Here is a 27,350-nt window from a genome sequence, read left to right as displayed (position 1 = left end):
ACTGTTGCACAACCATGTTTCACTACATTATAGGTTCTAACAAAAATAGACGAGTTCATGTTGGAGTTGTTCCCATGCTACAATCCACAGCACCCTGGGCTGATCACAAATATTATCAGATCAGATTTTTGGGGGTTGTATCTAATATGCTGACCTAAAATAATATTTAAGTCCTGTAACTGAATACATACGTGTATTTATTAACCAGAAGTAGAAGACGGCAACACCTCAGTCTCACTTTTAATATCTTACAAAAAAGTAACCCAGTTATCAGTATGTCTGGCTTGGTGTTGTCAAGACAGCTTTGCAACTGCAAGTCTTTTGTTTTCCCTCTGACCCTGAGGTTTCCATGGACACGCTCATTTTGTGCGCTTGTATCAGTACCCAGCAAGTCTTTGTTCTCAGAATATCTGGCATTAAAACCTCCCAGCTGAATGCACCCTGATCTCATAGGGCTGATAGTTGTGTGTGATGGCCTAGCGCTGGCTCCCCTCTATTTTTATATCTGAAGGCTGGTTGTTAAGACGTGCAGTCTCCACAGAGGAGAGGTTAGGGACCCTGGATATGACCATCTGCTGCTCCTGCCCCTGTGAGCTTGTATTATTTTCCAATCAAGCCTTTTCAAGTGTCAAGTGTATGTCTGACGTGTCTCTTGTAGCACTGGAGTGACACACACTCAAACATCTTCAATTTAAAGGTCACTTTCCATACAAGGTATATACTGCGTGCACACATGCTGCACATACATGTTGTGGCAGCCTGGTTTGTTGATGCTATATCTGTAATAAAAGAAGAAGTGTAGGACTATTTCCAAAAGCAACGTGTGAGTCATATTTGCAGAGCATTTGGAGGCTGTTTTTGGGACAAGGAAACACACAAATTATTATAGAGAACAATTGTAAAGATTGTGTGATGTACTGTTACGTACAAACATGTCTGATACTTTAATCTATATTTTAAACTTTAATAGTACCATTGTAATACTCCAGTTTATCCTTTTACATAAAGGGTAACTTTTTTTTTTACAACAGAATGAGATGTAACTAAAGATTGGGGTTCATATGTATATGTATGCGTTGAAGAGGATGAGGATTTCACATATATTCAGTCCCCTGACCCCCACACGTCGTGGTACCCATGAAAAGGATGATGCGTAACGGATTATGCGTAAAGGAATGTCGCATCTCTGGGATACGTCCAGCGCTCGCCCAACAGATGCAGCCTCGTGTTGTTGAGTGTAGGGTTAATACTGACTGAAGGGGGCGTGGTTTAGATCAATAATAACAGCCTCACTGTAGTTAACTGTTAAAAAAAAAAAAAAAAAAGACAACAAAAAGCAGCCCCGCTGCTAATGCTGGACAGTTCCAGCTCGTGCAGGAAAGGCGCTGGGTGTGCGCAGCAGCTCTCCCCACGTCCACAAGGAGGAAATGACTTGGCCACGATCTGAAGGTGACTGTTTGATCGTCCCTCTGCCTCGCCTCTGCCACGGAACCCGGAGAGATTTCAGCCCGGGAGCGGATGACACGGCACTTGAGAGGGTCGATGGATAAAAAGTGAACGGATGGGAGAGAGCAGCTGGCATTGTCGGTGAAGTAAACTCAGCCCGGCTGCTTCGTCAGGATTGCGCCTGTCTTACGTAACGGAGCTTTGTGGAAGGGACCGGCAGAGAGACTGCTGCTGCCGAGCTGTTTATTCACAGTGAGGATACGCAGGTAGGTTCAAATGAACGGATCCATGAAATAAACATTAATTTGTGCATTCAAATTTGGTTGCAGTTATATTAAAAGACACATAAGCTTCGTTAGACTGAATGATAGTTTTCACATCGTTTGAACAGCATGTAATGAAATACGTTAGATAAGAGGGTTTTTTTGTTTTAAATGGTCACAAACGCCCTTTTTCTGTCATATTAGAGATTAATTCCTCCATCAACGCAACACCTTGCGCATGCGCTCGGAATGCCTCCAGATTAACAAATAATGGACAGGCAGGGTGATTATTGCAGTAGGTCATGCAGTTTAGAGGCACGAGAAGCTGCATGTTCATTTTCTTTGTTAACATACAGATGTTGTGCATGCAATGAAACGACAGTGCAGCTATTATAGGTTTGATTGATATGATAACATATTAATATAGCAGTATATTACACAGCATAGCTGGCAATGGAAGCAAACTAATTTGCTCAAGCTGGTTGTAATTAGAGAAAGGGCGCCCCTCAGAGAATAAATAAGTCTTTGCAGCTTCAGGGTTCTTTTTTTTCTCTCCTCCGTTTGGTCTTGATTTAAATTCCATCCTTGTTTTCCCGCCATGTAGGTGCAAACAGAGATTCCGAGGCATAAGTTTGTCCACCCCCTCAGCATGATCAGTGAAGACGCTGTACCCTGTCTCCAGTGAGCACATCAAGATGAATGAGGGCCGCAGGCAAGGAGGAGGAGCAGTCACCGTTGAGACCACTGTCATCCTCCACACTGTGAACCCTGAGCTTGACAAAGATGAGAATTCCTGTCCGTGTTACGTCCAGGGATTCCTGCAGGACAATCAGGATTTCAACCCTCCTACCGTGTTCGAGAAGGAATACCTCCTGGATGGAAGACTGATGGATAATAACCATATCGATCACCAGAAAGGTAACGGTTCGTACATCTCCAGAGCTGAGCAGGTTCACCTCTCTGATAAGAAGGGTGATCTGGACCTTCTTCCTCATGCTGACTGCATTGTGTCCAATCACATTGTTGGCATGCAGCAAAGTGGTGCAAGCGGTGAAATCCACAATGGCGCCAGAGCTAAAGTGTCTTACAGTGCAGATTCCTCTGTGTGCTTGTCTAGCCAAGCCAAACAGGAAACTGATCGATCAGTACTAAAATCGAACCTCGAATGCAGGGACAGCAGCCAGGAAGCTGGAACTACACAGTCTGAAAAAAAGCCTGATTTAGTCATCGAAGTCGGCGGGCAGACAATCAGTGCTCACAAGTCTGTCCTGGCAGAGAAGAGTGACTACTTCAAAGCCCGGCTGTCACGAGACATCCTGAAAGTGAAGGGGATGAGCTACAAGACTCTCTCTACGTTGATAGACTATGTTTATACCTGTCAGATGAATGTTTCTAAGGACAATGTTGTAGATGTCATTACGGGGGCTAAAATTCTCCAGATCCCCTGTGCCGTCCAGGCGGCCATGGACTCCATGTCAGAACAAGTCACTGCAGAGAATTGCTATGAGATTCTGACCATTGCCAAGAAGCAGCGACTTAGTGAACTGAAGGAGACTGCCTATGGATTCATGAGCGACAACTTTCTGCGGATCCTCAAAGACCCCTCAGTGTATGGGCGTCTGACCGGATCAGAGCGGGATCTAATCCTAAAGAAGAGAATGGAGGGGAGGAAGACTCTGATGGTTTCAGAGATAAACGATGTGTTTGATCGTGTTGGGAGCCGACCACCGAGCCGCTGTGGAAGTCGGCCACAGAGCCCTTTGTCTGTGGGGTCTTTTGAAGAGAACCATATGATTTACTACTTTAACGAAACTGCAAATGACTGGAGACCTTTGACTGTGATGCCTGAGGACATAAACACTAAAGGGTGTGGTATCTGCACGATGTATAACTACCTGTTTGTGGCAGGGGGTATAAAGGGCTACGGGGACAAGGGCAAGGTTTCAGACAAGGTCTTCTGTTACAATCCTATAACCAACCGCTGGGCCGAGGTCCGACCTATGAACCAGGCTCGTGCCCAGCTAAAACTGGTGTCTATGGATGGCTACCTGTATGCCATTGGAGGTGAGTGTTTGTTTACAGTGGAAAAATATGACCCTCGTATGGATCGCTGGACCGCAGTGGCCCCCTTGCCTAAAGGAGCCTTTGCAGTGGCCCACGAAGCCACCACCTGCAGCGGAGAGCTGTACGTTTCTGGGGGCTCTCTCTTCTATCGCCTTCTCAAGTACGACCCTAAGAGGGACGAGTGGCAGGAGTGTCCCTACAACAACAGCAGGAAGAAGTCTACAGACATGGTGGCTCTTAAAAGCTTCATCTACCGCTTTGACGTCAACCGTGAGCATGGGATCAATGTGTTCAAGTACAACACAATAGTGAAAATGTGGCATGATTGCGCATCACAGAGGCTTGGAAGCCATTTACCATTTAGGTGTGCAGTCATTGGCAACTGCATCTACTGTGTGAACAAAACCCAGACTCTTCAGTTTATAGTGGAGGAGGAGAATGCTTACTTTGTTGAGGAGACGCTGAGGGCGCCTCTGGAGGCAAAAGGCATTCTTTTTCCTTTTGTTCTCACTTTGCCTGAAAAGCCTGAAAAAGTCACATAAGGGGTGTGATCCAGTGTGAAATGATGTGTCATAGCAAAACTGGAAATAAGCAGACGACCTTATATACACTCTTCAATGTCAGCTTTCTATCCCAGTGTTTCATTGCCTGCTTGCAATGGAATGTGTGTATTTGCATGGCAATTTAATGTGTCTACAGGGTTAAGCCTTAAAAGGAAAACTTTTTCAGTGCTGAATGAATGCAACAATATTTGTATCCGACTGTAGATAATGACATGATGAAAGTGACAGTAGATTATTTTGTGCATTTCCTGTATTCAGTTTTGTTTGGTGCACTTTTGTAATTAGAGAAGATGTTATTTAGAACAAATTAACTAGTTGACTGGTGACTTTGGTAACAAAACAAGTGTTTTGTTGTAAATGGTGTAAAGTAAGGATGGAAGCAGTTATTGTGTGCTCTATAAACGATGCAACACAGGTTCTATGCAAATGAAACAGAAAATACAGGTGGGTCCTGCTTTTACGCTACACTATTTCAGTTTGACTGGAAAGATATTAACTGGAAACAGTACCGTACTTTTCAAAGCCTCATTTACACTGCCTTTGATTTGACCCTGTAAAACAAGGTCACATAATGATTAGTGAAAAAAGCTACTGTATTGTCCTCTAATCCACACTGATATTCCCCCTGCAAAGCATTTGAAGAGCATGTTGTTTTTATTGTAATTCAAGGGACCTTTTCAGTCCAGGCAAATTCAGCATTTTCAGAATATATATTAATATTAATATATATTAATAATAGATTCAGAGTATAATTTGCTGCACTGTCCCAGTTCTTACATTAAGCACATTTGCCAAAGATAAATAACTATTCTGTAAGGCTGTAGTACAACTATCAAACTGACAAATATTTTTCACATATATTTTGGTGATTAAGCTCCTCATAACAAGCAATCCTGTGCAGAACCACAGTCAAGTCAAAAAACTAAAGCAATAGCTGTTTTTGTCAGAGAAGGGCATCATGTTTGCTGCTAATAGGCACTTTCTGGGATGTTTAGGAAAGACAGCCATACAAAATACACAAAGATGTTATGTTTCCCTGTATGTGTTCAAGGAGACAACCACAGAACCCTGTTCACCTGTTTGGAGGATTATTTCAATGGCTAAAGTCCATTCTTCAGGTCAAAGGTCAAATCAAACGGTGCAGTGCCTCAATATGGTCAGTCTATGGGTCTCACTGCTGCCATAAACAAGACTCATCGGTCTTATGGAACTAATAAACCATATTCTTCTTGCATCAGTGCACATAAATACCAATTCTGCTCCAATTTTTTCTTATTTTAGACATTTCAAAACACAATTTGTTTGCTGCTGAAATAACAATGGGAGTTTTGTATGGAAGCTGATGCTGATATATTCTTGGAACAAATTGCTTTTGATAACGTTTGTAGTGAGTGTCTCCAAGCGGTCAATGTGGTTCAGACAAAATGGATGTGGTTTTGATATTTGCTGGCTGGCATCTGTATTTTTGTGAGGTTTTGTATGGATTTGGTAATTTAGGATCTGCTGCTGTGATGGACAGTAAAGTACTGTAATGCTAGAAAAAAAGCTTCCCATTCAAGGCATTTGGAGTGAGCTAACAAATCAGCTGTTGGATAATGTATATGAGTCAAAACTAAGTGCTTCAAATAAAATATTTTGTGTCTGAAAAAGATCTGGTCTCCTGTCCACGTGTTCTGCATTTTGGCTGTTGTGCCATACCTGGAACAGAGCCGCCATCTAGTGGATACTGACTGGAACAGCTCCCAATGTACTACTGTGCAGATGTTAGCTCATGCCCTACAGCTTCACTCAATTTCCTTTGCCATAGGACTAGTAATTGTTATAGTAGTACTTTAGGGCAAACTCAAGGTAAATGGGGTACACTGTATCAATGTAGGCATATGTAATTACCCATGTATCAAATCTATCTTTTCATCTATTTAATTTACCTTTATTTATGCCAAAACCCCTTGAGTCAGGTTTTCTTGGATTCCATTAACAAGTATCACAAAGCTGGTTGCTCATTTAACTGCCAGCCCAGCCATGAGTGCGTTCACACGATGAAGGACTTTTAATTAAGCCAATCACACGCACCATCACTAAGGATTTAATATGAGAGAAATATGAAATGAATGGATCCTATTTTTGTTACTTTTTATGACTTATTATTGTATAATTATGTTTTTCTATCTGCACTTTTTTTATTTTTCAGTTCTCTGCATGTCAAACATTATGTCATAATTACAACTTAGTTTACACACTATCCAAGAGTCACCAGAATACAGATTGTGTCTCACAATTTGGAGAAACTTTCTTACAACTTCTTCATAAGTATGACTTATGGTTATGAGATAATTATGATAAAATAAGTCATAATTATGAGAAACCAGTGTAATCATGAAATAATGATTATGACAGATAATTTAACTGTGTGGAAAAAACATTTAAAGAAAAATTAATTGCTAAACTGTTTTTTTTTTTTTTTAAATTCAAGGCATATCTAATGTGCAAATCCATAATTATTCAAGCCCACATCCTCTCATTTAAAAGCTGAGCTCCTCCAAATTCAGTGATGACACTAATGCAATACTAAACTTCTATCACTGATGGGTGGTATTTTCCTGCTCTATGAACAGTCTCAGTGAAAGTAAAGCCTACACAGCCCAGAACCAGTTGTTGTGTTAAGGTGGAAATGAAGGGCTATTTTCTACTCTATTTACAGAAAGTCAGAGACAGTCAATAACTGAAATGTTTGCTGCAAGGCTAAGATGTCAGGATAGCAAGTGAACATATTTTATTAATAGTGAGAAGTCATGGGTTACAGCAAAGCACTGAAAATCAAACTAATAGAGCATAACAGTAATAGACATGACTGCAGTATTATTAATAGCTGCATTCATACTTTGTCTGTATTCACAAAGACAGAAACAGGCAGGTACATTGAGATTAGTTTGTTCTCATTCTGAAACTATAAATGGTTTTATTGTTAGACTTAGACTGATGCTCATGACAATTTAAAGAACAATGGAAATGTAATAATGATCTAACCAGTAAAAAGTATTATTATTAATTCAGAGATCTATCATATCATATCAACAGATTCAGATGGAAAGGGACTCCAGATTCTTTAGCCCTACATCCATGAAAGTCTCAAGTGAAAGAAGAATGCAAAGGACAAACATTTTATTTTAAAGCAAGACTCTGCCCTGGAAGCTTTGCTGAACAGTGGCCACTGTGGGCACAGCTGGCAATGTCAGGATGATTGGTTTTCCCTTCATTCCCCAAGATTCTTTTGGTTCAGTTGGTTTCAAGACATCATCATTAGGTGACCTGATTGACAGCAGGGGGAATGGGACCACTGGCAAGAAATAATAAACATGTCTCCAGGTGAGGTACGAAGGTCCACACTTCTTGTTTTACTTTTTTGAAAAACTATTGGGTTGTTTTTCTGTGATATAGTGTGACAGTTATGCAAGCAAAGAAGAGTCACAAAGTCAGTAATGTGACTCACATAGTCAATAATGTTGGATGTACAGCAATATCAATATGGACTTTGCCACTGGTCATTCCAGACCATGTAAGGCCATGGCAGCAAAATCCCTGAGTGTATTTAACTGAACAATGGTGTGTTTTATTGATCTCATGTCAAGTTTATGTTTTGCTTTAAAGGATGGGTTCACAATTTTTCAAGTCTATATTAAAACAAGCCACTGAACGAGGTTGTTCTTTCCATAATCATTTCTCCTGTTCATATTGGCCATTAAAAGATCCCTTCATAATGCACTTACAATGTAAAAAAATATTTAAAAGTTTATCTGAGTCAAAGTCAAATCAAGAAGGTATCTTTCAACTGTCTTATTTGTTCCCAGGTCCTTCTTTTTGTTTCTACTCTTCCACCACAGCTCAACAGTGAAACACTGTCTGAGGAAACACAAAGAGGGAATTTCATACCAACAAGACTATAAATATGGCAGATATCTACTTGACATGAATAACTCATACTGAAGCCTCATATTATCTTCAGGTAAACTTTTAAATGATTTTTGCACAAAGAACTGTGTGGTTATGATATAGTGTGCGCTTATCAAGCAGGTAGCTCTTGGTCTGAAAAGTGAAGCCAATGCGGAAGTGCCTTAAAGCTGCATTCTTTCTAATGGCCAGCAGGGGGCGACTCCACAGGTTGCAAAAAGAAGTGTAATTGTATGGAAAGGGTGAGAAAGTAATCCTACTTCTCACTTTATTTATTACCTCAGTAAACGGTTTGTTAACGATTTAATGGTCTCAATCACTAGTTTCAAGTCTTATTCAAAACAGCACGGCGTTCATTTAGTAAATTATGGTCATATTTAGAATAAAATAGACGATAAAGTAGGGCAAGTTTCTACTTTTGGATTGACAACTCGCTAGTACGGCGACAATGTTGATTACGTAATGTAAACATTCGGCCCGCCGCTATATCAGTTTGTTTTCAGTTCATGAAAGTGAATTGTAATATTTTGGTCGTCTAAAATAATCTTGTTCAGTTCGTTTGGTTGTATTAAAAGACCTTCTAAATGGTCGACAGTTCAGTGTTTCTGCTAAGTAACTTTATATTTTGTTTTAATGGTTTTAAGCCTGATTTTCGGTAGCGAAAGAAAGTTAGCATTAGTAAATGCACGGCGCTAACCAAGCTAACGTTAGCAGCTATAGCTAGGGTCAGCTCCAGTCGGTTGTCCAAATATGGCCGCTTTTGGCTCCAATTCACGTTCAAATCGATATGGGATGGTCTAAAACTAAACTCAAGGCTTCAGAACGGCAAGTCAACAAACTAAGTCTATATTGTATGTCACTTACATTGAAAGTACATGTTAAGGGAACCTTTTAGTAGCCAGTATGAAGGAGGAATGATTACAGGAGGAACACCTTTGTCAGTGTTCATCAAGGCACCTAACTTGAACCTGTCCTCTAAGCTACGTTTAAAAATGTTTATAGTTGTAACAGTGTAAAAGGTACAGGTACATTTTAGTTTGCATTTCGCCAAATGACTTAAAGCATACATACACGATTGTGATAAATCAAATTAACCTTAACCTGTTATAATGTCGCAGCTTAATAATTTTGTGGCTCCAAGACCTTCATACACAGCGTAATGATCCAGATGTAAACACAAACTTTTTCATGCGTTGACATCGGTGCAGCCCAGACAGTCATGTCGTGTGATTTTCATGTAATACAGAGAGCTACAACACCACAGTTAAATCATATTATTTAATACATGGAGTAAAAATACAGAAATTGTCTTGGGGGCAGCAGCACAGAGGCATGTCAGTGCTTTTTTTAAAGGATTACACTGTAGTGACTTCTCTCAAAAAAGAACAATATGATTTATGACAGAGCAAGTCACACAGTGGGCACAAACCTACACAGTATCCTTACAGTGAAAATGAAAGGAAGCCATTGAAAGTGCTATGGTTATTTGAACTGTGAAAGCCAGAAAAGCCAGATGTGTGATGCAGCTTCTCTCTCCATGACCTTTTTTTGTATGAAAAACTTTTTTACTCCATTACTCTAAAAATTTACATCTTTTCCTGAGTGCATTTTTAAATGTTGACGCTGCGCTGTCTCTGATACACACTGAATATTGTGTTGAATTTACAATACAGCATATCAAATCACAACTTCACACCTGCGTTTATTTTGTGGTGAAAATACATTTTTCATTCACACCACAACTGCTGTAATATTCTCCCTGGTCAGACATAAAAAAGCCTCATCAAGTGATGTAATGTCAGGTGAAGTCCTTGGAAAAAACTCTCACATGCAGTAATGATAAAAGTGAGTGTGGTGAAATGAGCCAACACAGCAAAAACAGCCTTTTCTTAAATGTCTAATCTTTTTGAAAACATCAGTAATGTCTTGTCAGAGACGGTGCACCTGTTACTTTTGAATAATCCACAGATCTCACTGTGAACCGTTTACAGCTGAATTTATTCAATTTTTGAGAGCCATTGTGCGGTGTGGAATGTGCTAGATGAATTATTTCATTAATTTACTAATACAACAAACAAAGCCACCACAAACTACAGCATAAAAAATACCAAAGAATTGAACATTTTCTTGATAAAAAGAAGTGTATTGCAGGGCTGATTTATTGAACTAGTTTACATCGTGTAGCTGTCCCTTCGGTTGCTCACTGTATTTCTCACCATGTTCACCTATCTTAACACTGGAGGGCAGTATGAGTATGATGTAAAAAGTGGATATGTCACAGCTGCAACTGTTTCCTCCAAGTATACTGGATAATACACTTGAATTCATACTGGGGTATATTTTTTCCATACAGCAAACAGATATGGCCATAGCTCTCATGCAGTTGGGTTGTGCTTCTTATGGCTCAAAAGATAGGGTGCATGTCTAATATTTCACCAAAAGAATGCAAATACTGAAAATGACCTGAAGTTTAATTTAAGGCACAGTCCATGCACAATATAGTTATATTTAGGTGCTAGAGTCTGCTATTATATCAAGGTGTCATTGATTCAACTGTCAATTTCCATAAGAATATTTTTTTTAGTGGTGGAAAATTCAACATACAAGACATTTATTTTGTTTGTTGAACCATTTTTGGATAATGATTTAGGCATAAATGCACTTCATATTTTCCGTTGGTGAATAAAGCAATTGGCAGCAATCTTTCTGCTCTGTGCTGCACGTCATTTACTTCACCTAATGACTAATTTGACTAATAATGAATATGAAGGTTTTGTACTCTGTCAGACAAATTGATATCACTAAATTTAAGTACACCCTACAAAGTTGTAAACATAGATTTTCTTCATTATGATTGTCAGCTGATTTAAATATAACCTAACCTAACCTAACCTATAAATATAACCTAATCTTAAGAGGTGATTGTTTTTCCCTTAAAACTGAAGTTAGTTAATATTATATGTTGCCTCTATCTATGTTTAAATGCTAAATTGATGAGTTCAATTTTGTATTTTAAATGTATTTTTGTATTTAATACACTTTAAATGCAGGTCTAGGTTCAGATTAAAGCAAATATCAAGCTGTCAATCCGATTTACTCAAGCAAACTCCAAAGTATGTCAGCCTGTTGCCATGGAACCAGGATGATTGACAGCCCCATTGACCCCGTGCATCTGAACTTCATCCCTGCGGTTTTCACACAAATTAGCACTGACTAACAAGTAGCCGTCAGGTAGCCTACTAACAGTTTACAACGCTCTTAAATAGCTTAGTAACTTTTTAAATAGACACCAGAAGCCAAACCCCATTGCTAGAAAGACCAGGTACACATGTTTATGACTGAATACAAGCAAAACCAGTCAGCTAGTTAAAACTTTGTGTTAATACCTGATGGGATCTTTGAAAAATGTAGAAAAACATAGTTAATGCTAGGTGATGTTAACGTTACAGGTATGTTGGGTGTTCTAAAAGCTGAATTGTTAAAATGGTGCTAAAACTCTTAACTTAAATGGAAATGATAGATAATAACTAAGTAGCAGCTAAAATGCAGCACAGTTTAATATTGTTACAAGTTTCCACATTGAAGTGAGGGAGAGGTTTTCATCTTATAAGTTGCTGTCTAAATGCTGACAAACTGTGATATGTCAAAGCAGGAGAGACACAGCTGCAATTAATAACACAAAAGATGGATGCTCACTCACTTGGCTTACTGGGACACTATGGGATGAAGCCATCGTTAGCATCATTTTTTAACACCTGCGCCTTTCCTGCTGTGACAGGTCAATGTGTCTGACGTGAAGGGGGTCTATTAGGTTAAACCTCACCTGTACAAAACACCTGAACCTGCAACACGCAGAATTAAGCTAAGCTGCCCTGAACCACATCCACAATGAGATCTCCAAACCCTTCATAGACAGGCGTAACAACATAATATACTGGATCACACTGGGGGATGAGGTGGGGTTGGTTTGCATTTCGCTCTCTGTCACTTGGTGTGAATTATTTGTCATGGCGTAAATGGTTGTGGGCAGTTTTTTTAAGGTATAAGTCTCTTCAGTTGGCTATCATGACTTACCATTTCATTGAATGTTGTCTCTCATCAGCTTTTCCACTGTCTCCCTTTTGTCTTGCTTCTAACTATTTATAGGAGGTGTGAAGTTGGCGTCCACCTTATTAGTTTTTCTCAGAGTCTGCTGGACGTGACAAAATTTGAAAAGACTGGACTGAGGAGGTGTGGTCATCTGGTGTGGCCAATGAGGAAAGGGCATGTATTGCATTGGAACATATGTACAACAGCCGGATACATCCACCAAGATCTTGCCCACTTTGGAGGTAAGCAGCTAGCCCCCATATTGCAGTTGTCTTTAGTTTTCTCACAGAATACTAATTACAGTATGTTTGCATAATTGGTTTTTAGTCATTTAAATGGGGAGCGTGTTAAATCTTCCCCCCCCCCTATTTACACCTACAGCTAAATTTAGCTAACAAGGTCTGTCTCAATCTGAACTGCTTTGTTCAAAAAAAAAAAAGAGGCATTAGTGGTTTAGACTTCAGAGTGCGGTGTCAATTGATCTTACATCTTGAAAGAATGAAGATAACATTTTAAATGACTTACAACGGGTTGTGTGATAAGCTGTTGGAATGTTTTTGTGCTCCGCTGCTCAATAGCTTTTAGCAGCCTCTTTTTATATAATGTCAAAGAGATGTAAAAAAAGAAAAGGAAAAAAAGTGACATTCTGTTTGAATTTCCAGTTGATTATCTGTGATTATGTACTAAAACAGCAAACTTGCACCCCTTTAGAGAGACAGAGTGAAAAACGTAAAAGGCTGGAAATTAGAATCACCAGAGAAAAGTATGGCCTGGGGAAAAAGCATCATGTAATGTGCTTTTCCATATCCACCCCGCACTCCCTCATTTTTGCCATTTGAATATACACAGAATTATTTACACCTTCAAGGCAACTCGACTGAACTGCACATCAGTCAATTAGTAAATCAGAAATTTTCTGTGATTCCAGTTTAGCGTGGAGTCCTTGGCTCCCTCTGGTCCCCCCCTTTTAGTCTCCCATCCTGACAGTGACAAATTACTCCTCTGCTTGGCGAGATTGAAAATTAAAAGCATTTAAAGTTGCTCATGCATTTATGCTAATGAGAAATTCAGATATGATTTGCATGCGAAAGAGGCTAGTCTGAGAACTCATCATTGCCCCCACCACCTCCCAGCCCTGTATTTCTTTAGGCTCTGTTTTTTTTCCTTTTATATGTGAGCAAAGAAGAAAATGTGGTGTGTAAACAGTCTCAAAATATGACATGTTATATGGCTGTGTTTCATTACATACAAGAGATTGTATTATTGCCTCTAAGAGGGTCTTTGTACATGTATTTATGGTGCAGCCTACCATTGGCACCCCCCTATAGCCACTCAGCCAAATTGGGTCATTGTGTCTGGCATTGTCACATCACACCACAGGAGGGAACACTAGCAACATAATGACATTGTGCAGTTACTGCTCATGCCATCTCCTGTCAGCATTTGGAAAGAGACTATTAAATACATGACGTACTTTCTGGTATAACATTGGCAAGGCAAAGTTTAAATTATGAACATTATTCTCTGGGCATAAGCTTCTAAAGTCTAATATTAAAATGTTTGTTCAGATGAAAAAGGCTTTGTTTTGTGATAAACATGTGCGGAACACTTTGGAGCTGGAGGATTAAAACTGCGCTGATTTGTTTTCCCAGTAAGCTCCATCCACGTCTTCCTCTCAAAATATCAAAGCGCACGCTTCTTTGAATTTGTTTGTTCCACAGTTACTAAATGATTGTAACCTTGGAAACAAGATGCATTAATGAAGGTGGAAAATGAAATGGGACTTTAATTTGTTTCAGTGTTCATAGCCGAGGTGAAATGGATTAGCTTTGATTGAGGTGTGAGATGAAGAAGGAAAGCGCTGACATGACACTTGTATTTGTCATCATGTCATTCCAAGGAGGATGCTGCAGCAATTATGAATATGGGTACACAGCAATTAAAAGCGGTAGTATTCATTAATAATTTTTATATTAATTTTTCAGTGGCCACTGAAATGATTGCCACTGTACACAGGCTTTCCAATTATGCTGCTTAATTAGAAATGTCAATATTAAGAAATAATTAAACTTGGGAATACATTAAGGTTGTCAGAAATACTTAAAAAGTTATGACCATCACTCAAATGATGTTTTCTCTAATATGTTTTGCAATGAATTGTAAATTAAAGATGAGACTTTGATCAATGTGTGTGGCAAACTAAACTGGATAGTTAGTGACTTACATGATCACCTATGTTTTTTTAAATTATTATGGGATGCACTGCAGCATCCATGTAGAGATTACGGCGATGAGGAGTGGGAAGCAGCTTCCTCACCTGTAACCCCTGTGTGTTAACGCATGTCTCTTTCAGAGCAGTATTTGGCCAAAAGCTCCTGCAAGCTTTACGTGTTAAAAATAACCAAAGAGTTAAAGCGGTGGCAGGAAGAGCCACAGGTCCATGGATCCACAGGTAGCCCAATTTATTGGTTTCTTCTTTTCCCTACAGTGTTTGTACCAACACAGTGTGTGTGTGTGTGTGTGTGTGTGTGTGTGTGTGTGTGTGTGTGTGTGTGTGTGTGTGTGTGTGTGTGTGTGTGTGTGTGTGTGTGTGTGTGTGTGTGTGTGTGTGAGTGAAAGACATCTTTAGCATACATATGTTCTGTATGTGCAAAGTGAGATATATCGTGTTTTTAAATGTCAGGGACAAATCAGAACAGTCACAGTGTTGATGCACTTTTTAGCAGTTCAAGGGAGCCAAATGATTATTTTTATGTTTCTTTTACATCCTTTCAGGCACAAATGAGATATGTTTTTGAGTTTATTGTGTTTCTGTGAATAATCCACATTATTTTCAATTTGATAGTTTGATATACAGTATATACATATTAAATGCTTCACTGTGCTAGTGTATGTGATGCCCTTTCATTATCAGAGGATGAAAGTCGGACTAACCAAATGATATTGTCAGGTCATAAACTTCCTCCAATAACTTATTCCATTATTATTATTTTTATGCATTGTAGCTCAAAGTCATGTTGCACTGACACTGTCTGTGTCTCATTCACTGCCTGTGGAGTTGTCCTATTTGTCTCTTGATATTAAAAGCATCAAGAGTGCATTGACTCACTTGTTTTTATCCCAAGAGACAAACCAATTTTGAACTGTCTTTGATCATAGGAATACATTTTCATTCCGATATAGATCTCACAGGTTAGTGCATATTGATATTGAAGATTTAAGACAGACAGAATAATCAAGTAGAGCCATCACCTGTTGACTGCAGCGGAAGCTGACTGAAAGAAAGACTTGAAAGTATTTGTACCTCAAAGTGATGGCAGCCTCTAATGATAGAATTGGTTGTGGCACAGCATGTTGGCCACGTTTCCCTCAAAGCCTGTGTGACAGCTCTTTAATTGGACTGCTCCGTTCCCTCAGTGCTGTAAAATGTTACTAGCCAGTATTGGCCGTTACGGTATAATTATTTCACAATATACTGGAATAAAATCAAGCAAGACAAAGCTGATCTCAAGGAATTTTGTACATCTATTTACGAATACAGGCAATTTTATGTTCATTTGGACCTTGATATCCCTCTCTAAGACTCACTGAATCATTTCTTCCCCTAATCAAGTGCTAACTGAGCGCTCATGCATGTAAGCAAATGAGGAACTGAGACTCCTTGGTGTTACAGTTAGAGCAATGTTTTTTGCCTCCATCCGAGGATAATTACTGGAACCATGTCCAATTACTTTTGTGTGTTGTTTGCAGTACCTCAAGTCAGCAGCAAAAAAAAGGATTTTGCAGCAGTTGTGAGAATATAATCTCGTGATCATCCAGCCTGTGTAAATAACGTGTGTATTACAAATGGAGCTCCATTAGAGGTTTTATCCTTGACCTCGATGCCGTTGACATCTCTTTCTGTCTCCTCCTTGTTGTTCTTGTTTTCCCGCTAGCTGAATGGAAAGAGTAAAAAGACCCTTGTGAACTAAAGCCTGTATCAGTCAGATGAGAGAAGTGAGTGTATGTTTGTGAGTCTCCGCTAGCCTGCAGCTGCATATTAGCCATGAGAGCCAGAGGATCGCCCCTGCTCTCTGACAAATGAGAAAAGCCGCAGTGGCCCTGGCCAAAGTGACAAGCCAAATGGAAGCAATTCTTCCCGAGGCGGGGGAGAGCAGCTGTGACCAGGGCCTGCTATGCCACTCTAGACAGGACCCTGTGCATGTGCGTGTATGTGTGTCTGCCTATTCGCTATAGAGACTTAACCCACCAGACAACTGGCATTTCTCTCCTGGCGGTCCCCATGAAGCAGCGAGTGTCACTAACCTTTGGGAAACCCCATCAGTCGCAGATGACCGTGCACCTTTACCTGGGGGGGATATTGCTGTGTGTATTTGTTTAAGCCAGCTCCATTCTGCCCTCTACTCCTCCAAGTAGGATGTACTTTATGGTCATAGTTTTGGATGTTTGAATTTTGACATAATTTTTGCCATTGTAAGACATAGACTCTACTCTTGGTTGAGGGATCATTCCCTTGAAAGTGCAGTGCCAGGGTGCGTCAGCCCAGCCTCACTTCACAGCCCCGTGGTTGTGTGAGTAATTAACACTGAGCCCTGATGGATTAAATACTAGCCTGCTGAGATCGACTCTGTCTGCTGCCGTTAGCATAGTGACCTGCTAGCTACAACACACTTTCAGGGGCAAGGTTAGCAGGAGTGGCGAAGAGAGTGATATGAGTAACGGATGGGAAGAAACAAGGAGAGACTTTATCAGTTCTAAACCATCTGAATAAACAAGACCGGTGGACATAAAGTATTTGAGTGAATAGGCCTAAAAAAAAATGAGGAGTGCAAGATGGATAGCTGAGGGTTGGAGGCTATTCCCACTAGTGTGTTGTATTCTGCCTCAAGTTAAGTCAGGCTGTCTGTCAAGAGATATATCCAAACCTTAGTCTCTGTGCTGTCTTTCCTCCTCCTCTCTAAATCTCTTTTTTCTCCCCTCGCTTTCTCTCCTATCACCCAGGGCCAAGTGGATCAGACTTCACTTCGACACAGCCATCATAATTACTCCACGCCGGAAGAATCAATTACAGCTAAGCACCATTGTTTCCAGAATGGAGCTAAACATTAAAGTTTAAAAATTCCGAATTATTAAAAAGTCATGCTCACAGGGACACATACAGAATATTTACTGTTAACAAATAACTTAATAACTTCACTCTGAATTATTAATTCATGGCTCACATTGGCTCAGCAAGACTTGTCTCGTGGTTAATTTCTCTGCCTTTTATACATTGTTAAATATGCATCACTTCTTGACTATACTATATGAGCGCTTGGCAAATCTGTCAGAGCTTTATTAGAAAATCTGAGCTGCAGTTTTGTCTGTTGACACGCTGATTTAAATATTCTAGTCTCAACAAATGTTTTGTTTATAGCTAGAGAAATGGATGCGCTTTCTTCTGTGCATTATGCCTAGGAGGGCTATGTGGAATAGCTCGATGCAGAGGACTACTTATGGGAAGGGATGTCACTTAGGCGAAATGTCCTCAACTGCCTCTTTCGACTCACATTTGAGTTAATGAGGTGGTTTCTGATTAAGGCCCATCACAAGCTGGCAATCATGGGTCATGTTTTTGATGTTTCTTTCTGTATCAATCCTCTGCTGGGTGCTAACTGTTTGAAGGTGAAATTATCAGCTAACTAATCAGTCATTCCACTTGAATTTGAAATTGGAAATGATTGTCATAAAACAAAGCAGAAAAACCTTGAAAGAGTTTGGATATTACATTCGGCCTATGGGGGTGCAGGTAATTTGGGCGAAAGAGATTTACGAATACAACTGCTATTTTTAGTCTATTTGCTTTCCTGTTCATAAAATCAATATGGCCATTCCAGATTGTCCTGGATTTTTTGGTTTTGATGCTGATTTGCAAAATCTATTTGCTGTATCAAGCCCTTAAGCCAATTGCTGCTGATGACACTGCTGATGACACTTTTCATTCATTACCTCAGGGTATGCGCACAGAATATTACCAATGGGATTTATTCCCCTATTGGCGTTTTATGCTCAATTCAAGTTGTTGGGCTTCCATGAGATTAATGTCATTGCTGACTTCTTCTAATAGCCATTGCAGCAAGCACAAAATCCATTATAGGTTATACATACAATGGTCCATGAAACGCAAATACCACTCTGTATGCCCTCCTGTTATAGGAGGTATGAATGGAATTTAATGGGCTGGGGGATGATTGAGAATAAAGAAAGAGAAGAGGCTTGTTATTTTAGCCCCTTCCAGCTGAGTGAGTCAAAAACAATGTGGCAGAACCTGAAATAGTTCTCAGCTTAAAAAAAAAAAAAAAAAAAAAAAAATTGGCTCTCAGAAGAGGGAAAAAGAAACAATTGCCCTTTACCTCTGAGGTTGCATGTCATCTCTCTGAAACTCACTACTGGGCAGATTAAGGTCAAGTAGACCATTCCCCCACCTTCTTTTTCCCTTCTCCTCTGAAGGCAGCTGAGAGAGGGTGAATAAAATGATGACAGGGAGGGATTGAGAGAGAGAGCGAGGGTAGAAACTGGGATTTTGAAGGTCTTTGAAAGAGGTTTTACATCCATCCCCGGTGGTTTTCCTCTCTCACTCCAAGAACTGTGCTGATAATGGCTGCTTGTCAAGGAGGATGAGCCCACCTGCTCTTTCTAACCTAGTCCTGCTGGTTCAGCTCATAGCCTTGACATAAATATGAAAGGAACACAATTGGGTGTTAGTAGTGGTCCTGCATTGTGGTTGTAAGTGGCCATTTTAAATCATCTGTAAATGGGACCTTATTTTATAAAAAGGCACTCAAGGAATACATTTTACTTAGACGACAACAGTACCTGGTGTGTTTCTTCCCCTCAACTGCCTTTTTGAAACCAAACCACTGGCTTATTGAAAAATAGTAGGCCAGCTTCCCATGCAGACCACATATTTTGGAGATAAGACTACTAATCTAATACCATATTATATCATTAGGTACTCGCTTGTCCCAGATGAGAAATCAGAGAAGCTGAAGTGGCAAGCCTGCCAATTGTAATTACAGAATCAATTGACATACAATTAAGTCTTTTGTTTCAGTGGATTGTTCTGTCAATCAGGAAAGAGTTCCTGCAGGTTCACTAATGTGTGAGTGAATGGCATAACATTTTGCCTTTCCATGTCAAGGGCATAGTAACAAAGTCTGCCAGCAATTAAGAACTATAATGTGCTGAGTCGAGCACGGCAACAAAATAGGCAGCAATTTCTTCTGCTCCTGTTGAAATTATGCTTATCAGGTACCTCGCCTCAGTAAAGGTGAAGGGTCGTCCTGAGCAGGCAGGCAGCATTTCTCCACATAATTGAGAGAAGTTTGGATTTAATTGTATAATTAATCTTGTCAAATTAAGTTACACAGAAGTCCGACCCCTAAATTAGGCAGTCTAGAATATTTTAAATTGCCTTAATGTGAAATCTGGCTCCAGAATGCACTTTGTTCTCTCCTGATGGTATGAGGTAAGTTTTTAGTCATGATGAACACAGTATGCTGTAATAACCTGTTAGCAGTTCTTATCACGTTGTTCCTTTTATATGATTAATTTCCTCAGAAAGTAATTGTAATTTCAAAAAGAAACTCAATTTATTGTATAGCTTATTGTGGGCCAGTGAAGTGAAAATATAAAGACATAATTCATGATGATTCTCATCAAACAAAATCTTGAATATATGAAAGTGTTTGATTATTTATATTTTTGAAGGTTACAGGTTCATTTGTCTAAGCTCTTGTTAAGTTTATTTTTCTTACTTAATGTATTGTGAATACAATCAAATGCTACTAGGACACAGAGTACTGAGCAGTGATACATTCGCTATTCAATCTTCTCTACCCTGTAGCACTGGGGCAATAACACAGTACATCTGCTTTGTTATTGCTCCCAGCACCAGCAGCCTCAACATGACCCTCTGGCCAATAAATGGTAGGTTGTCCTACTATGTTCCCCTTTTGTACAATGGTGAAGACACTCAATTTAGGATAAAATAAGATATTCCATTAGTAGTCCCACGATGGGGAAATTACATTTAATATGATTGCTTCTAAGGTGCAAGTAGATGAACACATTGTTCACATAAGATACTAAAAGTGCTACAGCTTTAGGGTAAACAAAGGAACTAATGCAATAACAATTAATTGTTGATAAATTGATGACTAAATTAACAAAAAATGAATTGAAAGCAATTTTGATAATCAGTCGTTTAATCTGTTGACTGTATGAATCTCAGTATGCTGAAAACATATTGAACAATATTGTACATCATAACAGTAAAAACATTTTAAATGGACTGCACCTTTCTACCTTAACAGACAAAGCGCTTTACAATTATTGCCTTTCACACACCAATGGCAGTGGAGCTGCCATGCAAAGTGCTAGTCTGACCATCTTGGAGTTCAATGTCACTCTGACACATTTACAGGAAGAGGGATTGAACTGCCAACCCTGCAGTTAGTGGAGGACCCGCTCTACCTCCTGAGACACAGCCACCCCTAATATCAAAGATGATATCATTAAAACCTTGTCTTAATTGTCTTGTTTTATTGTATAATTACCCAATATTCCCTTGAAAGCAGTTTTGATACAGAGAGGATTATCTTGGGGAAATGAAGTTACGGTACCAGAATTGAATTAAACTGAAGCAAAATGCCAAATGTTCTTTGGTTCTAACCTCAAAATGTGAGGATTTGCTGTGTTTTACTGTTCTGGGGTTTGGACTGTTTATTGGGCAAAGAATAATTTGATTTTCCCTGTGAAATTGATGTAAGCACTTTTCACAATTTTATGACTGATAAATTGTTAATTAAAATAATCCTTAGTTGCAAGTATATTGTTCTTGCATTAGTTCCTTTGTTCACCCTAAAGCTGTAGCACTTTTCAGTATCTTATGTGAACAACATGTTACAACATGCAACAACATGTCATATTAAATGCTAATTAAGTACCTTCACTGTTTTACAAAAGGGGAACACAGTAGGACAGCCAACCCATTCATTGGCCAGAGGGTCATAATGAGGCTGCCGGTGTGAATGAGTATCTGGTGGTCTTAACTGAGATTCAAACTTAGTTTATTGCTGAGGGTAGAGATTCACTGGAAGCCACCAGTGAATAGCTTGTTTTCAAGAGCACATTAATCTGTAATGTATGTATATCAGATCCATACACTCAGTCCTTGGGTGTGTGCATATAGATCAACATTTTTCAAGAATCAATAAATGGTGCCTGTACATGACAAATTAATTATATAAACCCTAAGTGATTTTCAGCACTTTGAGTGAGTCATACATGTAATTATGACCCATTTACTGAATGCTACACTGACAGTGCAGCTCACCCCAGCAGTTCTTAATAATACCTGCTGAGCTCTGCCTTTATAGAAGGTCAATAAGTCCCTTTCCGATTGAGCTTCATTGTATCGTTGTATGATAGTATAACCTTTTCATAAATCTAAAAGCTCAAACTCCATCTCTAAAACAAATGAATGCACCTCACCATATCTCAACCATATAATCTTGTTTCAAGTCACAGTTAAGTGTGCATCTCACAACAGTCTCTCTCAACAGAGATTAGAAACACTTGAGTGGAGATTGGTTTAGGAGAGAAAAAAAAGCCAGTTTAGGGCATCACATGGGAAGGGATAAAAAGTCGAGAATATCAATGAACTGACAATAATCTGAGATGTTAATAATGCAAATGATGCAGCTCTTTGGCTTTTCCTCATCATGAGGAAAGGTTATTTTTCTTGAACAATGCATATGGTAATGATTTGCACAGATACATGTGCTAATCTATGGCAAAATATAAATAGGGGGTTCTATTTTGCTTTTTTCATGCACAACTGTCGCCTGTTTAGTTTGCAGCAGATATGTTGTGTATATTTTTTACAGATTATTTAGCATCTGTGTAGTTGACTCAAACCTAATGACACATTTTCTATTCACTGCAGTATGTAGATGAGAACGCGTGTCCGATCGTCTACTGCCTAGAAAGCGGGAGGCCTCTGGGGTATTTGCCAGCATAATTTTCTTCTTAAACCAACGACCTTACTCTGCTGTTGTTGTCAGATTTAGTAACAGCAGACGCATGAGAGAAGCTGGTAGGAGAAAGTCTTGTTCGAATGCCAACTGTGTGTATGAGCTTTCAAAGGGCCCTCTTTCATGTTTGTGACGTATGACTGTTTCTGTGTAGACGGCATCTCGGGGAGAGAAACGCTACCCGAGCACAACGCTCCTGTCACCCAGAATACAGATGGAGCATCTGCCCTTGTGCACTTTCCCTGAAGTATGTACTCGCGTAGATGGCTCTATTCTGCACTGGTGTGTGTGTGTGTGTGTACAGTGTACATTCTGCAAGCGGGGAGATGTACGTTTGCTGCAGTTGAGTTTTCTGGATTGTAATTATTTTTAGTGTCTGAGTTTCTCTCTGTCCCTTTCTCAGTCTTTTACCAAACTGAGGCAGGCATCCCTGCAATAAACCCATGCTTGGTTCCTGATAGAATGTAAAACTCTTACGACTGAGGATTTTGAAGATGTGGTTTTATGCTTGTTGGAATTATTATAGTGCATCTATTTTTTTTGTCTAATGGGGTGTACCTTCCTGTCTCTACAGAGAACATCAGGATAGCATTAATGCTGTATGGGAAAGTGGTCTCAGACTACAATTTTGGCTACTGAGACTCAACATGTTTAACCTTTATCCTTGATACTCCCATGGTGTTTTGCCAAAAGACATTTTTTCCTTGCAGCAAACTGTTGCAGCATACTGTTGTGAAATTGAATCTAGCTGCTTTTTTAAGACTTCCATGCTTTATTTGGCTCCATCCTTTTTTTTCTTCCTCCAATCCGTCTTTGATTGTTCAGGGAAATCTTGTGAAATGCAAATGGGGCCAAACAGAATGTAATTGCTGCTGTGTGATGATTACGAGGGAGAACTAATGATGTCCCAACACCGGGGTCAGGTAGGGTTTAATTAGAGGAGGCACAATCAGTGTCACTCCACTCTTGTGCTCTCCTGTTCCCGGTGCCTTCCTGGTTCTGTGCCAGCTCGCTCTCCAAGAGAGTTTAAAGAAAATGGGCTGCTGATGTGTGAAGAGAGAAGGGGGCAGAAATTAATGCAGCTAAGTTCCTTTGTTCAGAAGTGGGCTGTTTTTGGAAATGGAGCCCCATAAGAAGTATTGGCCTGTCTGCAGATAAAGGTGGAGGTTAATGAACGGAGCAGAATAGAAAAGGTCGCCATTCGTGCTGCTGAAAACATTGGCCCATTGTGAGAAAACTTGGACGTGTAAACTCCTGCACAGTGGCGCACACTCTCACGGTAACCTCACTATCAAAATGAAACATCTCCCATGCCTTTCACTCGGATCATAAATTATTGTTCAGCAGGAATATGTTGTGCAACTGAGCAGATTACTGAAACAAGGAGACCAGATTGGACAGATGAGTGAGACCAGCCAAGGAGAATAACTGTGGCCAACATTCCTGATTATCCAATCAGCGCTCCAAAAACATCAATTCCATCTCGTCAATAGATAATTAAGAGGGATAATTGGCCGGCTGTGCTCTGGGCAGACAAGCACTGCTGGTAAAGTTCCATCCCTTACCTCAGCATCACACACTCACACACACACACACACACACACACACACACACACACACACACATGCACACGTACACGCACACAGCAGAGGAATCTGTCCACTGAAGGTCAACAATATATCTGATGAAAGAGGATATAGATAAGACTTAAAGATAGTAAGAATTTCATTTTTAGTGATTCTAATTTGTTTTAAGATTGAGGATGTTTTTAAAAGTCATGCTTTTATTGTACAGTAAAAAATTCAAAGCATTTAGAGCATTGACTGTTGAAGAGAGTAAGAGTCAGGGTTCAGTAAGATACCTTTTTAAGGTTTGAGTGGATGGACCAGTCAGCTGCTCCACATGAGGCTCATTTCCGTACGGCCTCTGTTGTTTTCAGACCACTTCTACAGATTATCTTACTTGGCAATTAAAGACCCATTTTGACTAGGGCACCACCTCACCCTTTTCCAGACTGGCGTTTTTTTTATCCCCAACCCTCTTGCTCAGAGCTATTCATCCCTTTTAGATCCATGAGTGTCTGTGAAGTACAGGCCAACAGATTTAACCGGACAGGGCCAGAGATTTAAAACATTGACCTGCCCAGTCTCAACAGCTGTGTGCTAATCCATTCCAATGCTCTGTCTGTCCTCCCCCTTTTTCCTGCTCTGGTGAATAGCAAGGTCCTTAATGTGTGAGATCAAGAGGAAAATAAGGCTCTCCAAATGGAATCAAATCACACGGAGGGGCTACCCGGCTCGCAGCGAAAGGCCTCTGCAGCATTAGGGCCAGAATAAGACAGAGCAATTGGACTGTAATTCCTTTCCCAGCTATTAGCCATCACAGCTTGCCGTTCCCTCGTTTGCTCGGTTCGCTTCTCGTCTACCCCTAGACCCCCACCCCTGACCGACTGCTCTTTGATTAATTCATTAATTCACAAACAGAAGCTGAATCACATCTCAGCATTCGGTTTACTCAAATTGGACGCCGGGTAACAATCAGTCCCTCCCACCTCAGACTGATCTGACAAAAAAATACAGCATTACTGAGTAAATAGATCTCTGTCCATTCGGCCTGATAATTTGTCGCATTTTCATGTTTTATTTATGCTCAGAGAAGTCGCCTGCTCTCATATATCACAAATCCAACGAGGCAAGGGGTGCACAGTCAACCCAAATCAATACACCCCTCCGCTCAGCCCTACCCCTACAACCCCTGCTACGCCCCATGCAGTTTGTATTCGTCTCAAGCTTTGAGCCCTCTAGCCCTTGTGCATTGGCTCTCATTCAATGGTCCCCCTTCTTGGCTCACACAAGGCCCAATCCCATTCCCATGCATTCAATATTCCCATTATAAGCTCATTAGTCTAGTCATTGTTTTGGGCTCATTAATAGGATATCCATCGCCTTAGACACCTCTGAATTACCATGTCACAGTGTGGCCCCTTTCACAGCATCAACAGTGGGCGGATTTGCAGAGTTGTGAGAGTGTGTGTGTGCATCCGTGCTTATGTGTACCCATGTCGACCTTGAGTTTGCTGACATGCCAGCCCCTCTAGAAACCTGCTGACACACTTCATGTACATACACATGCACCCACACATATACACACTCCAAAGTCCTCCCACTTCAGCCTCAGTTCCCCGCCCATTCGCTCCCAGAGGCTTGTCCGTCAGTGATACAAGAGGCGGCGGAGGGGGGGACTCGGGGCTGGATCAGGGTTTTTAACATGCGAAGCAGGTCCTCCTGTGCGTACGTATTGATCCTCGGAGGGCTCCCAGACCCCCTTTTCCTTTCTTTCCCCAGCAGTGGAGGCCATTCATCACTGAGGCCATGACTGGAGAGCTCAAACAGCCGTCTCTGTCAGAAAATGGGTTGCACCGGGCTGTGCCATGCCACACAGAACTGGCCTCTCTCATCAGGAGGGATGAAGCCTTGACACAGCGGCTCACACTGTGATCTGTTCCACTCACTCACAGGAGTCATCCATAGCGTGCTGGTCAATGCACAGTCATGCCTCTATAAAGCCAAGTTTTCCTTAACTGCTCTATTGGATTGCAGTGTTCCACGCTCACCTAACATGTTTTTATTGATTTCCAGGGAATTAAAAAAAGAAAAATCATAAAAAAGGGATACCAAGCATGCTATTATGCTCGGAAAAAAGTAACTTGTCTTGCTGACAAGAAAACAATTGAGTTTTAAACGATGTTTCCTCTGACATCTTTGCCCTGGCTGGTGATTTATGCCAGCCGGTCTCCTGCAGTCTCCCTTCCTTCCTGCCTCCTGCCACACCTAGGTCCTCCCCCGCACCCTATGTTTGATTGATAGTGACTTTTGACGCCACGGGGAGATGTGTATCCCAGCTGAGCTGCAGAGGCCGGAGCTCCAGCCTCAGCCTAAGTTTGGACTACGACAAGGACGAATGTGAAGAAAGAAAGATGGTGGGAGGGAGCAGAAGGGAGCATGGCCTCAGCGTCACATACGTTTTAAATAACTTTGACAGAGGAGTTTTAACCGTCTCTCTGGGCTGGAGCTAATCTGATGTGAGAGGATGCCACACTGAGGCTGATAGGACAAAGAGATAGAAGAAGGCAGAGGGAGGCATGGAGGGAGAGAGAGGAAGGGTAATAGAGGTGCTCACTCAGCTGGTGGGAAATCTGCCCTCTTCATCTTTTCATCTCTCCAGCCTCTCTCTTTCTCACTTTGCCCCTGCATCCCTCACCCAGTTATATCCATTTACCACCAAGCCCCAGCTCTTCTCTTTTCCTTCTCTTCTTTCTCTTTCACACTTTGCGTCACGCTCCCTCTCGCCTCCCTCCATCTCTCTCCCTGTCGTCCCCTTCACTCGCCATCTCCCCCGCCTCGCCACTCCCTCTCTCTGTCTTTCACAGACGATTTAGGAAGTCACAGCCTCTCCCTTCCATTTATGAAATTGCTCATGTTTTTCCTGCCCCCCCCCCACCCCCCCCCCCCCCCCCCCCCCCCCCCCCTCATCCCCCGTGCCCAGCTCTCACTTATAAGTCTTAGTGGATGGATGCATCCTCTCTCCGCAGATAGTCCGCACACAGCCCAATCCTTCTCCATCCAGAAAGCACACAGCTCAGTAGCCAGCACTTTTAAAAAAAAAAAATAAAAAAAATTATCCGGAGGGTAATATTCTCAGACAGCATGACTAGCCGCTGACACCACGACCTCGCCATAACACTGAGTGTCCATTCTTAATCCCCACCCATGGCCTCTTGTTTACTTCATCGCCCTCTGGCCACTGTGAAAAGGCACATGCTGCCCCATTTTTCCTGTGGCTGTGTCTTTTTTTATGGCTTACTGCTCTGAGGCCATCGCTGTTATGAGCATTGTCCAAGT

At 40.8% G+C, this 27,350-nt stretch overlaps 2 protein-coding genes across 2 annotated transcripts in view; both read left to right on the top strand.

The window, feature by feature from the left end:
• cln8 (CLN8 transmembrane ER and ERGIC protein) overlaps nucleotides 1-27,350 on the top strand; it is a 157,218-nt gene that overhangs the window by 55,765 nt on the left and 74,103 nt on the right. The window lies entirely within an intron of this gene.
• LOC134001156 (kelch repeat and BTB domain-containing protein 11) lies at nucleotides 1,454-4,441 on the top strand. The gene is made up of 2 exons (XM_062440725.1): nucleotides 1,454-1,712; nucleotides 2,314-4,441. The coding sequence occupies exon 2, from the start codon at nucleotides 2,405-2,407 to the stop codon at nucleotides 4,313-4,315; it is 1,911 nt and encodes a 636-aa protein (XP_062296709.1). The 5' UTR covers nucleotides 1,454-1,712; nucleotides 2,314-2,404; the 3' UTR covers nucleotides 4,316-4,441.

The sequence above is a fragment of the Scomber scombrus genome, chromosome 19 (assembly GCF_963691925.1).
Source record: "Scomber scombrus chromosome 19, fScoSco1.1, whole genome shotgun sequence".
NCBI classification, from domain to species: domain Eukaryota; kingdom Metazoa; phylum Chordata; class Actinopteri; order Scombriformes; family Scombridae; genus Scomber; species Scomber scombrus.
The sequence above is the reverse complement of the archived record's forward strand: the minus strand, read 5'-3'. Positions and strand labels throughout refer to the sequence as shown.

Bases quoted from the DNA above. Each gene is read 5' to 3' on its own strand.
- LOC134001156 (XM_062440725.1), top strand. From the start codon at position 2,405: ATGAATGAGGGCCGCAGGCAAGGAGGAGGAGCAGTCACCGTTGAGACC.